The sequence below is a fragment of the Leishmania donovani genome, chromosome 24, assembly GCF_000227135.1.
Source record: "Leishmania donovani BPK282A1 complete genome, chromosome 24".
Lineage (NCBI taxonomy): Eukaryota > Euglenozoa > Kinetoplastea > Trypanosomatida > Trypanosomatidae > Leishmania > Leishmania donovani.
Window position 1 is genome coordinate 863264 of NC_018251.1, and position 13861 is coordinate 877124.

Consider the following 13861-nt stretch of genomic DNA (forward strand, 5'->3'; position numbering starts at 1 on the left):
AACTGTGGAAGGATCCACGGTGCAAGGGATAGAGGAGAATTCAATGGAATGGCGTTTTCGGGAAACTCAAAAAAAGGAAGGAAGTGAAGGGAAGTGGTCCGACACAAGAGAGAAACAAGAACAAGAATACAAAGGAAAACGCGCATGGATGGGCAATGAGGAGAAAGTCATCCGGGCAGCTCCTATGCGCCCTCCCTTTCGAGGGCAATCAATGCCCCCCTCCCCCCACTGGCGTGTACCTGTGTGCGTTTGTAGGGAACAGGGAGGAGACAGAGACAACTGCGCAGCTGATGTTCCACTGTTGTTGCTGTCGCTCGAGACGACCTCGCACTGCAACCTCAGGCGGCGGGTGCTACCATCACACCGCCCTAGCAACGGCACCGCATTGTATCGATAGTAGCGATAGTCGACGCCACACCACACAACCTCCTGTATCCGCAGCCTTTTGCCCCTTCCTTGTCGGCGAAGGCGAGGGCCATCGTACTTTGTTATCCTAGTCACTTACAGCAGTGTCAGAAGTCGTACGATCAGCACACAGTAAAAAATAAAAACAGTGCCGAGAGAGAGGCACCACGCTTCTGGCTCCGTGTCTCCCGTCTGCTTGTATCCACTCAGGCAATATAATGGTAGACGCCTTTGCTGCGGGGATCGCGGCTAATGTACTCTCGTCGGATCAGCTCCTCTATGCGCTGTTTGATCAGCTTGACATCCGGCAAAAATCGTGAGCTTAGCTGCTGCTGACACTCAAGAACTAGCTCCGCGTGGTCAAGGGAGCGACGCCCTTTCATAATACGCACCAGCGCTCCGTCGATGGCCGGCTTTCTGTCCTCTTCGACTTGCTTTGATATGTGTTCGCTTTCGCCAACGCTCACGCGCGCAAGCGACGGAGGAATTCGCATCCGCCGCGCTCTGCAGACGAAATCGTCGTTGACTGTAAGCTCGTCATCCATCTGTAAGAGCGCCTTCCCAGATTTCCTGGTGAGGATGCGGCTGCGAATGAGAGGCGGCAGGTATCGCTGGAGTGAGGCGAACGTAGCATGGCACCGGTCTCCAATTTGCTGGGGTGTGCATACTGGCGATGAGTTGAAGCACAGCAGAATCAATACTTGGATGCCGCACGCAAAAAACAACTGAGTGCCTTTCTTGAAAGAGCCCTGCAGCTCGCCACTGCTGCACTCGTGCGACCACGTCAGCACGCGGCCTGACTTACCGGAGAGATACTCGTCGCGAAGCGGCTCCAAGACGCGCTGCAAGAATGGCGGAACAACAATATCGGGCTCGTCGGAAAGTCGAGATGGCCAGATCCCTTTCTTAGCAACGAGAAGCTCCACCTCGAATGTCATGGGTACGTTCTTGCTCGCCAACACCTCCATTGCACGAAAACTGTTGGAGGTCTCCCAGTCGTGCAGCATGCTCTCCAAGCACGCGGTGCTAGTCGGGCCGCAGCGCTGCCGGAAGCGCTGGATGAGCGCGCGCTCATTTGCCTCGCTGAATTTTTTAACAGGCAAAAGAATGCGGTCGGCCATGTGCTCGCGAGACGTAGCTATGAAACGATCGCGCTCCGTCACATATGCTAAAGTGGCTACAATGCGATCCATCTCTACGCTGGCTGGCCCCGCCTCGTGCTGGAAGAGGTGGTTCACATAGTGCGAGAGCCACTCACAGAAGGGCACGATGCGGCTTTCACCACCACCGCAGCTGCTCGTGACGGCAACGCCGTGGTTGTAGCATGCCTCGAGCCCCTCACGAACAGCCTTGGAGAGAGTGAACTCGAGCTGAAAACAGCGCGACAGCAGTTGCGGGTACACCTCCTGCAAGTGCATCATCCCCGTGGTGTAGGCCACGACATCAACGGAAGCCTCCTCACCTTTGAACCTCTCGCACAGCTCCAGACCCTCAGTCTCGATTTCCTTCTTGATCAGGCCCGCGAGAAGTGCGATGCCAGATTGGCGCCTGGAGAAGAAACTGTTGCACATCTTCAGCTGGGCCTCGTCCCGGCTTCGCAGCATCGCTCGAACACCGGAAGGCGAGTCCACTAGCTTCCGCCGTGTAACGGGGGAGTCGACAAGGGTAGCCTCGACACACGTCATAATGCGCTCTTCATCCTGCGTGGAGAAGTAGCGACGACAGATGCTCCGCTCATGTGTGAGGGCATCGTGAACGGAGCGAAGGAAAACCGCCGCGTCGGCTACAGCATCCCACTCCTGCAAAAACCGCTCGTAGTCCCTCTTCGTCTTGTCCAAGTACGGCTCTAGAAACGCGGTGAGGTAGATTGACTGAGTGTCCTCGATGTTCATGGAGGAAAAGAGTCCGATTGCCGTGGAGATCTGCTTTGCGTCGGTGCTCACGACGCGATCAGCCCTCTCTTTCAGAAGCAGCTTCTGCGTAATCGAGCTCACTACGTCGGCATTCTTCTTGAAGACCTGCTCCAGAAAAATGCTCAGACCCACCTGCTGAAGCGACGGCTTTGAATGGTACACAATGTAGTACCGGGATAGATATCCGAACGTCCGCATGTTCCATTTCATTAGGATCTTGTAGTGGTCCCACACGTCCAAAATCTTCTGAAAAAGCTCCTGTTCAGAGTCGCCGGAAAGGTCGCGGTATCGCCACAGGTAGGTAGTAAGCATTTCATTGTACTCCATGTACAACAGCTCCCCGGCGTCATAGCCGGGGTACTCGGCAGCCTTCGATGTGTTCCGCGTTGCTGCCGTGTAGACGGTATTGTAGTGGTTCATTCGTCTCTCGAAGGTGTTGTATCCTTGGAAGTCGCTATTCGCCAAGTCGGCGAGGGTCTCGAAGTCTGCCTTCATCTTGCGCAAAGCCTGCCGATCCTCTTCCAACATGGTTGCTACCCTCAGAGGTGAAAGAAACAAGTACTTCTGTTCTGGTGAAGTATTTCACAGCATAGAAGAAGGGAGAAAGGAGAAGAAAGAACGCCCTTTTCGCGCTTGCTCAAATGGATCGCTGCGACGAAGACCAGAGAGCCTAAAACGATGCTCGCGGGCACGCGGCTGCCCGCTCCAGTTTTTGCTTTCACCGTACGAGTCCTCACGTGATTATCTACGCGACTAACGTCTCCAGATCAGACACAACGCCTCCGCCTCAGCGCGTTTTCCCAGCTCCACAGCAAAGCACGCCGGGCTGCCTGTGCTGCAAAGCCGTCGCCTTCTCCGGTGCCTTGGCTTATCCACACGAGACAAAAATTTGGGATAATGTGAATATAAGAACAGTTGCGACGTTGGGTCCTGATGAACAAACGCACACGCCTCACGGGTGAAACCAACTTTCACAATTTTGATGTTTGAAATGGGGTGGGCTCATGAAGTCGAGGAGAAAGGTAGAGACATACGAAGATGAAGCAGCTACGAAGAAACAGAAAAAGGTGATGTAAGTGCAGGCAGACCAAGTGCTGTGGAAGCTGGTTTGTCTGAATCAGCTCTCTAACAGCGAGAGAAGGGTGAACCTTGTAAAACAGATCCACAGGCAACTCAGCAGATGTTTGTGTCTCTTTTCTGTGCCACCGATGGTTCCTCGTCCATCCATTTTCAAAACCTGAGCTGGAGAACCGCACTCCAGTGCACCCGCAATATGATTGCTGTACAGTGTTTACATGGCTGCTGCGCGGGTAATGTCTTCATACCTGATGCCGATACGCTCAAAAATAGCATTGCTAGCTGCAGAAGTGCGTCCAAGCGCGGCAACCAGCGCCTCAGCCGTGCTCAGCTTCTCTTCCAACCTGTCCAGCCGATTCGCCACAAGGAGACATTGACGCGAAACATTGTCTTCGCACCGCATCAACGGAAGCACCTCTCGCGAAAAGCCGTCAAGAGAGCAGAGCTTGCTATTGATGGTGCGAAGCGATGCCGTAATGGAGAGAAAGCTGGGCACGGCTGTCAAGACCGATCTGGCTCCTGCTGAGCACAGAGACGTGTTGTAATCCAAGGTCACCAGCTCCTCAGCAGTTTTGGGAAACTCGGAAAGCAGCTTGTCCAGCGACTTCTCCAGCGATGCGAGTCGGGATGACAAATCACTAGTATGGCTAGTAGTGCAGCCTTCGTATGCTACCAGACGTTGCCAACCCTCGATCAGCTGACCCACGCGGAGAACCGAGGCTTCAGCTTGGCACAGAGCATCCCATACGTCGACAGGGACAGAGCTTGAAGCAGTAGCGCAGTCGGCGCCGCGAGCATGTTGTAGGTAATTCGCCGCATTCTCGTAGCAAACACTTGCTGAGGACGAGGCGTCACTACGTCGCGGCAGCACACGTGATCGCGCGAAGCCTGCGCGCCCTGCAATTGACTCGTACCGTTCCATCGCTACACACCGCGTTGCCTACTAATGCAGCGAGGGGCCTCTGTCTTGCCAGACAAAAAAAAAGCCCGAGTGGAACGCAAAACAAAAAACAATAAGAAAGGGGTGATAGAAACAACGATAAACCTCTTTGGAATTCGTCAGCGGAGAAGACGGCAAACTTTACTGCCTCATTCATTCTAAAGGTCTCACATTGGTTGACGCAACCGCGTCAGCACCGTTGCGTCGATGCCATCCCAAATGAAAGTAGCAAAAGAAAACGCAAGCAAAATGCGTACGTCCACAGCTAGCAGCTACACCACTTATGCTGCTGTGTTTCTTTTTTCATTTGCTTGAAATATGAACCTCGCCTTCTTCTTTTGTGGATTGGTTGCCTAATCTACATCACACGCGCGAGACGCAAAGGCTCACAAGCTACGGAGAGCATTGCTCCACATCAGACAGCAGCACTGCAAACTCCTTTTCCATGTCCGCCGTTCGCTCGCGGAGAGATTCCAACTCTCTCTTCTTGCTCTTGATTCGGCTATCAAAATCGGCAGTACAGGTCTCTAGCTGGTCCTGCAGTTTCTTTTTGGTCTCTTGAAGCTCGTGCAAGGCAGCGTCCTGCGTTGCAATCTCTTGCAGAGCCATGCGCTCTCTCACCTTGTAGACTCGGGTGCCGTCAGTTAAGACATCGATTTTTTCACTCTTTTTGGCTTCCAAGCCCGCCTTCAGTGCATCCAGCTCGGCACTTAAAATAAGCTGCTGCTTTTTTCGCTCAGCTAGCGCCATCATTCTATCCAAGTACACTCGCTTGAGACCCTTGAGCTTTTCTTCCAAAATGACTACATCATCTGCAAGCTGCTGGTCTTCGTAGTAGAGCTCTTTAGAAGCGGCTGTTGCAGCCTTCTTCGCCTTTGGAGGCATGGTTCACGGCACTCTACACCAATCGATACACAGTCAGCGGCCTTGCATTAGCTGACGGAGAGAACCTCACTCTTTTCACCGGTATGATGGCAAAAATAGAATGCGCCGAAAAAAAAAATGCACCTCCGAAGCACCCAGCACCTTCAGAGTCCGCAACAGCAGAACCGTACCACGCAAACCTGATCTGTATACAACGCAAGTGAGAAGTTCCCCACACAAACCAAGCGTAAGAAGCAGTCACGCTAGCATACCACAGAAACCACAATGCATAAAGAGAGAGAAACCGTAGTGGCCATAAAAAAATTGGAAAAAAAATGGCACACACAGAGAGCGAAGCGAAAAGAGAGAAGAGAGGATGACAGCCATAGCATCGACCGAAAACGCAGAGGAGAACAAGTCGCAAACACCTTTCTCTCAACACGACCGAGAGAGCGGATTCGATTTGCAATCAACAAAGGCTACTGTAAGCAGAGAGGACAGAGGCGCTTCTTAACTTTCCTCGAAGCCCGACATGTTCGTGGTTGGTTTCCTCTCACACAGCAGATGGCATAATCTGCCTTCCCTCACGTTTTTTTTTGATCCATCTAGGAAAGCTCATTGTTTCAACCGCTTAAAACAAACACCCACGCACCCACAGACATCAGCAACGTGTACGCATCCACAAGTGCACCAAACGTCATATTTACAATGAACTCATTCACTTCTTTGGGGACATCCATCTGCCAGCCTCCAGAGGGTTCACATTACTCGCCTTTTGAATAAGTGAGTGGCTCAGCATTTCCGTCGCGCTTGGGCGTGTGGCCTCCGGGCGTAGACAAAGCTCAATAAACTCCTTGAACTCGTCGCTAAATTTGGTTTCCCGATCATCCCAGTTGATCTTTGCTGTCCCCGAAGCTATTGCCTGGCACAGCTCAAATACTTTTGGCTTCAATGAGGCAAATGGGTACTCTCGAAACGCACACTCCGCAATTGTCAGCCCTGCGCTCCAGATGTCACTGTTGAACGAGTACGGCTTCGACTGTATTCTCTCTGGGCTCATGTACGGCACCGAACCTTGTGCAGAAAGAGTTTGAAGATCGCCACCGGAAAGTGTTTTAGCTACGCCGAAATCCGAGATCTTGATTTCCCCTTTCGTGTTCGCCAGGACGTTAGCAGGTTTGATATCACGGTGAATCATGTTTAGATGATGCAGGAACTCGAGACCCTTGAACAGCTCACGTGCAATGTAGGCAAGCATATCCTCGCTAAAACCCTCCGGATGTCTGTCGATAAGATTGTTCATGGTTCCGCAGTCCATGTACTCAAGGACAACGTACAGCCGGCCGTCGCGGAAAAACGCCTCATAGGAGGAGACAATGTTGTGGTGCTTCACCGCAGCCACCTGACGAAGCTCCGCTTCCAAGGCAGAGCGCATGTCATCTGAGTCTCCGTCAAAAGCAATGTACTTCATCGCGTACTTTTCGCCCGTGATTTTGTGCTGTGCAACACGAACTTTTCCTTGCGAGCCTTTTCCCAGCTCTGAGCCGATCCGTAAATCCTCAAATTTTATCTTGTTCATGACAGCATCTGATTTTGGTTGGCCGCTAGCCGACGATGAGCCAGGACCCTGGGCTATGCCCGTCTGCTTCACGCGCATTTCGACTCCGCCCTCACCTTTCACTACTAGCGTCATGGTATCCGTGATGGATACCGCCTTATCGTGAGGTGCAACATGAAGCTTCTCTAGAGCCTGCGGCCGTTTTGGGGGCATTAACGCACGGAAAGAAGCGCACACGCACCGCAGACAAACAGTAGAAGAAGTAAACAAAGAAGCGGTTGAAGAAACACACTCACTCGATCGCACACTATCCTTTAGAGTGGAAGGACCGTCGAAATATGATTTGTTTTCGTTAGTGGCCGCAGGCAGTGCCCACAAAGTCCGAGCAAAAAGAGTACCAAAAGCGAGAGTGGAAAGAAAGGTTACAGTGCATCGGGGAAAAAGCGCTACAAAGAAAAAAGGAAGCTTAGCATGAAACATTTCGACGCAGCATTTCATACTTTCTGTCTTCTCTTCTTTTTCTTTTACACACAGGCATTGCTCAAGGTGCACGCTCTGGTACAACTCTATCCGCAAATGCTAGTCCTGCAACTAGGAGAATAGGGTGCAGAGTGCGCATGGGGTAGTATCCCATACGCAGCTGATTAATAATACGTTTCGATTTTTTTGTTTGGAAGAAATCAAAACAGGTGCTCGTAAGATAACACTGCTATATATATATATATATGTACATCTTTAATTGTTTGAAGAATTTCACATAGTCATCTTTTCTATGGAACACAAATACAAGGTCGAGCACATTTCTCGCTGTACGTTTCGCTTGCGCTACGAGATCAAAAGGTATGACACAGGAATAAAATTCTCGCGCACAAAACAAAGACGTTCTAGACACAACGAGAAAGAAAAACAGAAACGCGGTATACAACGCGTTTGAACTAGCATGATGCTACATGTTAAACACACCTAGCAAGAAGAGAGCAGCGGCAAACGCATTTCCGTCGTTGCAGAGCAATGCATGGACCGAAAAAAAAAAAGAAAGCAATAAAAAGAAGAAAAAAACAACACATCATTCCTGAGCTCTTCGCTGCTCTCGTTCGGCTCGAACTTTTGCACGTCGCTCTTCATCTCGCCTCTTCCGCTCGAGACGCTTCTCAAGCTCCGCCTGCTCTTTTTCGGCCTGTGCCGCTTCTTTTTCTTGTGCAATCCGCTGTTCCTCGAGCAGCCTTTCTTCTTCCAACTTCTGTCGGTATTGCAACTCCCGGAGTCGCTCAGCAGCAGTTTCCTCTTCTACACGCTCTTTTTCCCGCGCTGCGTGGAGGTGGCTACTCAAGTGCCATTGCGTCACCAGCAAGCACATCAAATCATCTTCTGTCTCAAAAAGTTTGCAGCGCAGCAGTTTTTCCTCATTTTCTACAAAGGAACGCTGATTTCGAAACAAAAATTGCTGATAGTCGTAATAGTTGACAAAGAGGAAGTGCCGAGGTTGTAGTAATGTACATTTTCGTGCAGCTTCCAATGCCATCATTTTCTCTACAACAGCAGCACTTTTTCGCTCGGACAATCTTCGAGCCTCAGAAAACTGCGCAGCCTTGTACTCAGAGAGCAAATCATGACGTTCAAGATACAATTTTTGAGCCGCTTTCCGCTTCTCGAACGCCTCCCATGTCTCCGTTATCCACTTTGTATGCTCTTCACCTTCTGAATAGCCTTTTCGTACGGCGTAGCTGGCCCATTTTTCTGCCAGAAAAGCACGATGATCCTCCGCAGCCTCCCTAAGTTCAAGATCGGCGCGAGCGAACGTTGACACTCCCCGCGCCCATTCGTCAGTGCCGTGGGCTTCCATTCCTATAGCTGCCAACGAGAAATGATGACACCGTGTAGGGTAAATGTCGAGTCTGGAAAGAGGAAGAGGCAGAGGGTGAAGTTCGTTGCATCAGCTCATCATCATGGGCGTGCATTTAGGTGCAAAGATTTTACATCAAACATGACAAATTCTACTGCACACGCAGCTTAGTGCGCTGCTCTGCGAAGAACAAAGCGGTGTGCATCAGCGTATCTGCGCTTTTTTTAATAACTCTCTTTCTTGTCAAGATCCCGAAAAAAAAAGATGCATCCTATACCCTTTTTGGTCACAACATGCTCACTCGTAAGAAAAAGACAAAAATCACCGTTAGAAGCTCTCTCTCTTTTTTACACAACGCACATTCAATCACTTTTACCATCGCTCACAAGAAAAGAAACTACCCTATCCGCCTTCGACTCCCACAACTGTTCATCTGCTTCCGTTAAAGAACTTCTTTGCCATCACAACTTACTAAACCGCAGGCTGTGATGCGTTGATAACACGCCAAGAGAGAGGGTGGGGGGAAGCGATGAGGTCCAAATGCGTCAGGGCTATTGCGTTGGTCAGTTCCCCACGCGGCAAGAACAGCTCACTCGGAGCAGTGTGCTCATTGAAGAGCGGAGTGAAGTCGCCTAGAACACGCTAGGCAAAAGGAAGGATGGAGGAGGGGGGGGGGAGTCCGCCAGCGAGGAAAAACAGCCACATTTATATGACAATTTCCAAAGGCCAGACAGAGCACACCGTACGGCAGAAGGCCGCCTGGCAATGCTGCTGCGACATGCTCCTCGTCGCCCCGGACCGCCTCGGCCTCAAAACCGTCTCTCCACTCAGCCGTGCTGTTGGCAAATCATCGTTATCTGCCGTTGAACGGAGCACATCACTATGCGAAAAAGAACATACCAAAGCGCACGAATGGTCTTCCGTTCTAAACTGCCACCCCGCGCCTTCTACAGCAGCGAACTGGGATATTACATGCATATACTGCGCAGCCTGCGTCCCAGTGCAGCTTCCTCTTCTGGTGCACGTCACAAGTCTATTTTTTAGTGTCTTTCTGTGCTCAAGCCCCCAACAAGAGACAATGTTGTAATGCGTCGAGAAAAACTACCCAGCGAGCCATCGCGCATTAAACGCTTCCGGTCTCTCTTACTTTTACGTCACACGTGACGTCTTTGCGTTCCACAATTCACTACCATGCGTTTTAGGCTATGCACTCCGTAGCACGCGCTCAGCTTGTGTGCCATGTTCCTTCACAGCCTTAAGCGGCTTGCGTACAAAGATTTCGATGCGTGGGGTTACCACATTCAATGGCCACAAAATCAGATCCTATCTCCACTCACAGGAAAGGTCAACTTTGTCGTTGAGGACATCAAGTTCGCCTATAATGCATGGAGCCTTTTGCGACTCGCCATGTTCTTTGGTGTAGAGCATCCCAAAGTGTTGAGTGACATGACAAAGACAACGCCGTCGATGGACATCATGCTCTCTGGCAACCGTCTGTTCTTTATGCACTCCCGTGTCAAGGCTAATCTGAGCCGATCGAAAGTGCGCATTGCTCTCACGCCTAACCATCCCCGTGCTTTCCCGGTTCAAGAGCTCGTCTGGAAAACACAATTTCGTTTCCGTGATCACCACTCAGCGGGCGTCGAGCTGGTACTGGGGATGGAAAACGGACTGTCGCAGGAGGTCGCCGACGCCTGTAACCTCTGCACCTACATTCCCCAGTACGGCTCTGTCGGCTCACTATCCATGCTCTCTGCGCTCGCTATAGCGGCACACTCAACCTGGCGTGCTGCTGTGCGGGAAGAAGGCAACACCTCCGATACTAGCCTCGCCCCTCACCGCGCTTTGCATGGTCACATGCCGCTATCAAACAGTCCGGATCGACAGCGAGACTCGCTTCCACACGAGATGGACTTATTGGCATGCAGCAACGCGGCCATCAAAGACTTACTCGAGGAGAGGCGGCGGGCCTACGATCTTCAGGTGAGCGTGCTGATATACAACGAGCTTGGAGACCGAAACATCGGTGCAGTTATCAGGAACGCGAACGTCTTCAACTGCGAGTATGTGGCTATCGTTAATCGAAGGCGGTTCAACAGACGCGGTGCACTCGGCACACACAAGGTTATGAATGTCCTTTTCTTTGAGACCGTTAACGACGATGCGGCACGACAGCTTTTCGAGGGTTACGAAGTGTGGCTTCTGTATCCATACTACCCCAATCTTGTCATGTACGAAGCTGAGCGAAAAGGAGATGCCTCCAACAGCTCATCGACCTTTGTGCGGCACGAGGACCCCGTGCTACAGGCATGGGGCGCTACCCAGCACGAGCTCACCAGCGAGCATCCCCTTGTGGTTCGCTACCCTCACCTCTGTCAAAAAGCGGTGTTTCTAGATGACGACCTATCTCTCGCATCTTGTGTGCAAGACGTGAAGCGCAGAAAACTCCGTGGAATCCTGCTAGCAGTGCCTGAGGAGGGATGCTCCCCTCACCCGTCTTTGTGCAAGCTCAGCCATCGCGTTGTGCATGTCATAAGTCCATCATTCCTACCACATCAGACTCAACGTGGGCTGAACCCAGCGCTTTCCACAGCGATTGCGCTCGAGAGATTGAGATGCGCTGTTGACACCTTATGTCTCACGTGATGGCCGCACGGACCTCGTTCCGACTCTGTTTAACTCCAACCTGCAATGCACAGCGCCAACACAGTCTGCCGGAATGTCTTCTTCGTCGGCCTTGCGGCACTCCATCCTTAACAAAAACCGCACTTGCTTCTCTCTGCCCCTCCCCCAGCGGTGCCCTCGATGAACCACCGCTCACACAAGCAGTAGCTTCCTGAGCACAGTGTCACTCGCTACCAAACACAAGCTCGCGAGCTGACCAGTGCCTATTCGCCCCCGTTGCCCGGTAGGATATGTTTGCGGTGGACGGCTGGCTTATGATGGACTCTTTTTTGCCCGTCCCTATTATCGTCTGTTACCTTACCTCTTTCGACTTCTTTCTTTTCCTCTGTGAGACCTTTCTCCGCGGATATGTCGAAGGGCTTTTCAATTTCACCCTCGCTTCATCACCGTCGGTGAATGCCTAATACCGACGATGCAGAGGCGCGCTGTTGCACCGTACCACAGCATCAACGGGCTTCTAGTGGCTTTTGTCTAAACTGCACATTGGTGCTTCTTCTTAACTCTACCCCGTTTCAAGATACAAGCTCTACAGCCGCGAGGCACTTCTAAGGCAAGATTCTCTGGACTCTGTTATTCGCTATGCAAGGTCTACATGACTCTCCTCTTCTTTTCCTGTTACACAAGCCTCTTTTGCATGCACAGATTGAGGGCATCTAGATTTGTTTCCAAACGATGGAGCCGAACATCATGACGGAAGAAGAGCATCTCATGTAGCTGCTCTCCGCCTCGTCTAGTGTACTTGCGCTACAAGACCATGATCGCGTCTTCTGGTGGCTTGAGAGCGTTCAAATACTATTGAAAAACACAACACTGCCCATTCCGAGTGAGATGGTGCTTGACCACTCAGCCCTTTGCGATGCTCGCTCGCTGCCCCTGGGTAGCAATCTCTCGCGCCTTGTCATTTCAGACACTCTGCTCCCTGAATTGAACAGCTTGCTCGCTACTAGTGCTCTCACTTGCTCGTGTGACCTGAGATCGAGGCAACTCCCCCAGCATCCACATCTTTTTCACACGAGGGTGGATGCTTGACTACTAGAATGTGTGCATAGGCCGGCGTCCCTGGAGGGGCTTCAGTAGGTCGGACGCATCAAGGAGCGGGACTCCAGCACTTTCACATGCTCCAGTTCTACTCATCCCATCTCCGCCTTCAGCTGCTGCATCCCCCTTTTCTCTGCTTCTCCGAAATGCGTGCCGTACCACCGCCTCAAGCATTGCTTGGCGCGCGGAGCTCGGTAATGTATCACCACTAACTCAAATGGAAGGCGTCGGGTCGAATGTCGCAAGGCGCATCGGTGCTTGTGTGTGTAGGTGACGCTTCGGCATTATTTCTCTGTGACCCACTCGTAGACCTCGAGCTGTCCGCCAGCGGCCGCGTGGCTGATATTTCGGCGCTGGCCGATGCGTCCTCGCTGCGAAGGGCAGCGATGCACCGAGCAACTGTTCGCATTACCAGCTCAGTGTTTGTGCCTCTCTCTCTCGCACATAGATGTGAGCGGAAACTCTGGCTTCAACGCGTGTGACGTCGGCCTAAAGACTCGGCGAGTGCGAGATGCTCCAGCAGCCCGCCCTACCTGCTGACCTAATGTCTCCAGCTTATCTTGAATAAACCGGGAACCATCCCTACAAGTGTTCTGCACTCGCTTTAGCGACGCGCGAGTTCTCATCAGTCTTTACTTGTGTCCCGCGTTAGGTGAAAAAAGACGCTGATGGCGGCACCGCTTTGCAGTCCTTCTTTCCACTTGCCGCGTCGCTGCCCCTGAGATTTGTTCGCGTATCCTCCATCCGCATTGGCGAACTGAGCGACCTGTGTAAGGGTTCTCCACCCGGAGGAGGTGTTCCTTGACGTCTCCATCTCCCTCACTCACTCACAATCCATCGCCCGCCCACCCATGCACTAGCTCCCCGTCGTCATGCTAAGCAGCAAGGAATTCGCAGTGGGGACACAAAAATATACTGCATTAGAATCTGTCGCTCCTCAGAAGTGCAAGCGCTTCTCCGATTTGTCTCTGCTTTTTGGGAGCCCAGCACTGAGAATCATGAATACGAGTAGAGGCAGTTTTTTGCGTGTATCTGGCGTTTAGAAGAGTCTTCGAGCGATACATTCCCTGCGTCCCGCTAGCTAGACACCAGTGAACAGTGCCCATGGTCATCCTCGGTTTTCCCGTAGCGTGCAGATTCTCTGGTATGCAGCATCCTCTGCTCAGCGGGTGACGACATGAGCAAGCTATTATGCTAAAAGACCTGAAGAGTCTTTGGACGGGGATGTCGCACGCGCAGAGAGCGACACCTACCGTACAGATTGCCCCTTGCTTTGCTTCCCTGAGCATAGAGGATCTCACGGAAGGGGCACCTGCCGCCAGATTAAACAAACAGCATCCATGCTACAGCTCACCGTCACAACCGAACAATATGCTACAGGTACGGGGGGGGTTAGGGTTAGGGTTAGGGTTAGGGTTAGGGTTTTTCTCTCCACTGATTCCTTGCACAGCGACACCCTCTCCAACAGGACGGGGGCGTGACGGTGTACTGGTGTACTGGTTAGGGTGAGGGTTAGGGTTAGGGTTAGGGTTAGGGTT

The 13861-nt window shown here is 51.8% G+C and overlaps 6 protein-coding genes across 6 annotated transcripts; 1 reads left to right on the forward strand and 5 right to left on the reverse strand.

The window, feature by feature from the left end:
* Nucleotides 1–611: 611 nt before the first annotated feature.
* On the reverse strand, nucleotides 612–2846 carry LDBPK_242380 (cullin-like protein-like protein; the record flags this gene model as incomplete). The annotated part of the gene is made up of 1 exon (XM_003861278.1): nucleotides 612–2846. One exon carries the CDS (start codon nucleotides 2844–2846, stop codon nucleotides 612–614), a length of 2235 nt encoding a protein of 744 aa, XP_003861326.1.
* Nucleotides 2847–3609: 763 nt separating this feature from the next.
* Nucleotides 3610–4317, reverse strand: LDBPK_242390 (hypothetical protein, unknown function; the record flags this gene model as incomplete). Its single annotated transcript, XM_003861279.1, has 1 exon — nucleotides 3610–4317. The coding sequence occupies one exon, from the start codon at nucleotides 4315–4317 to the stop codon at nucleotides 3610–3612; it is 708 nt and encodes a 235-aa protein (XP_003861327.1).
* Nucleotides 4318–4728: 411 nt separating this feature from the next.
* Nucleotides 4729–5220, reverse strand: LDBPK_242400 (hypothetical protein, conserved; the record flags this gene model as incomplete). The annotated part of the gene is made up of 1 exon (XM_003861280.1): nucleotides 4729–5220. One exon carries the CDS (start codon nucleotides 5218–5220, stop codon nucleotides 4729–4731), a length of 492 nt encoding a protein of 163 aa, XP_003861328.1.
* Nucleotides 5221–5917: 697 nt separating this feature from the next.
* Nucleotides 5918–6970, reverse strand: LDBPK_242410 (mitogen-activated protein kinase; the record flags this gene model as incomplete). The annotated part of the gene is made up of 1 exon (XM_003861281.1): nucleotides 5918–6970. The coding sequence occupies one exon, from the start codon at nucleotides 6968–6970 to the stop codon at nucleotides 5918–5920; it is 1053 nt and encodes a 350-aa protein (XP_003861329.1).
* An 853-nt stretch (nucleotides 6971–7823) lies between these two features.
* Nucleotides 7824–8600, reverse strand: LDBPK_242420 (hypothetical protein, conserved; the record flags this gene model as incomplete). The annotated part of the gene is made up of 1 exon (XM_003861282.1): nucleotides 7824–8600. The coding sequence occupies one exon, from the start codon at nucleotides 8598–8600 to the stop codon at nucleotides 7824–7826; it is 777 nt and encodes a 258-aa protein (XP_003861330.1).
* A 1239-nt stretch (nucleotides 8601–9839) lies between these two features.
* LDBPK_242430 (hypothetical protein, conserved) lies at nucleotides 9840–11246 on the forward strand (the record flags this gene model as incomplete). The annotated part of the gene is made up of 1 exon (XM_003861283.1): nucleotides 9840–11246. One exon carries the CDS (start codon nucleotides 9840–9842, stop codon nucleotides 11244–11246), a length of 1407 nt encoding a protein of 468 aa, XP_003861331.1.
* Nucleotides 11247–13861: the final 2615 nt, after the last annotated feature.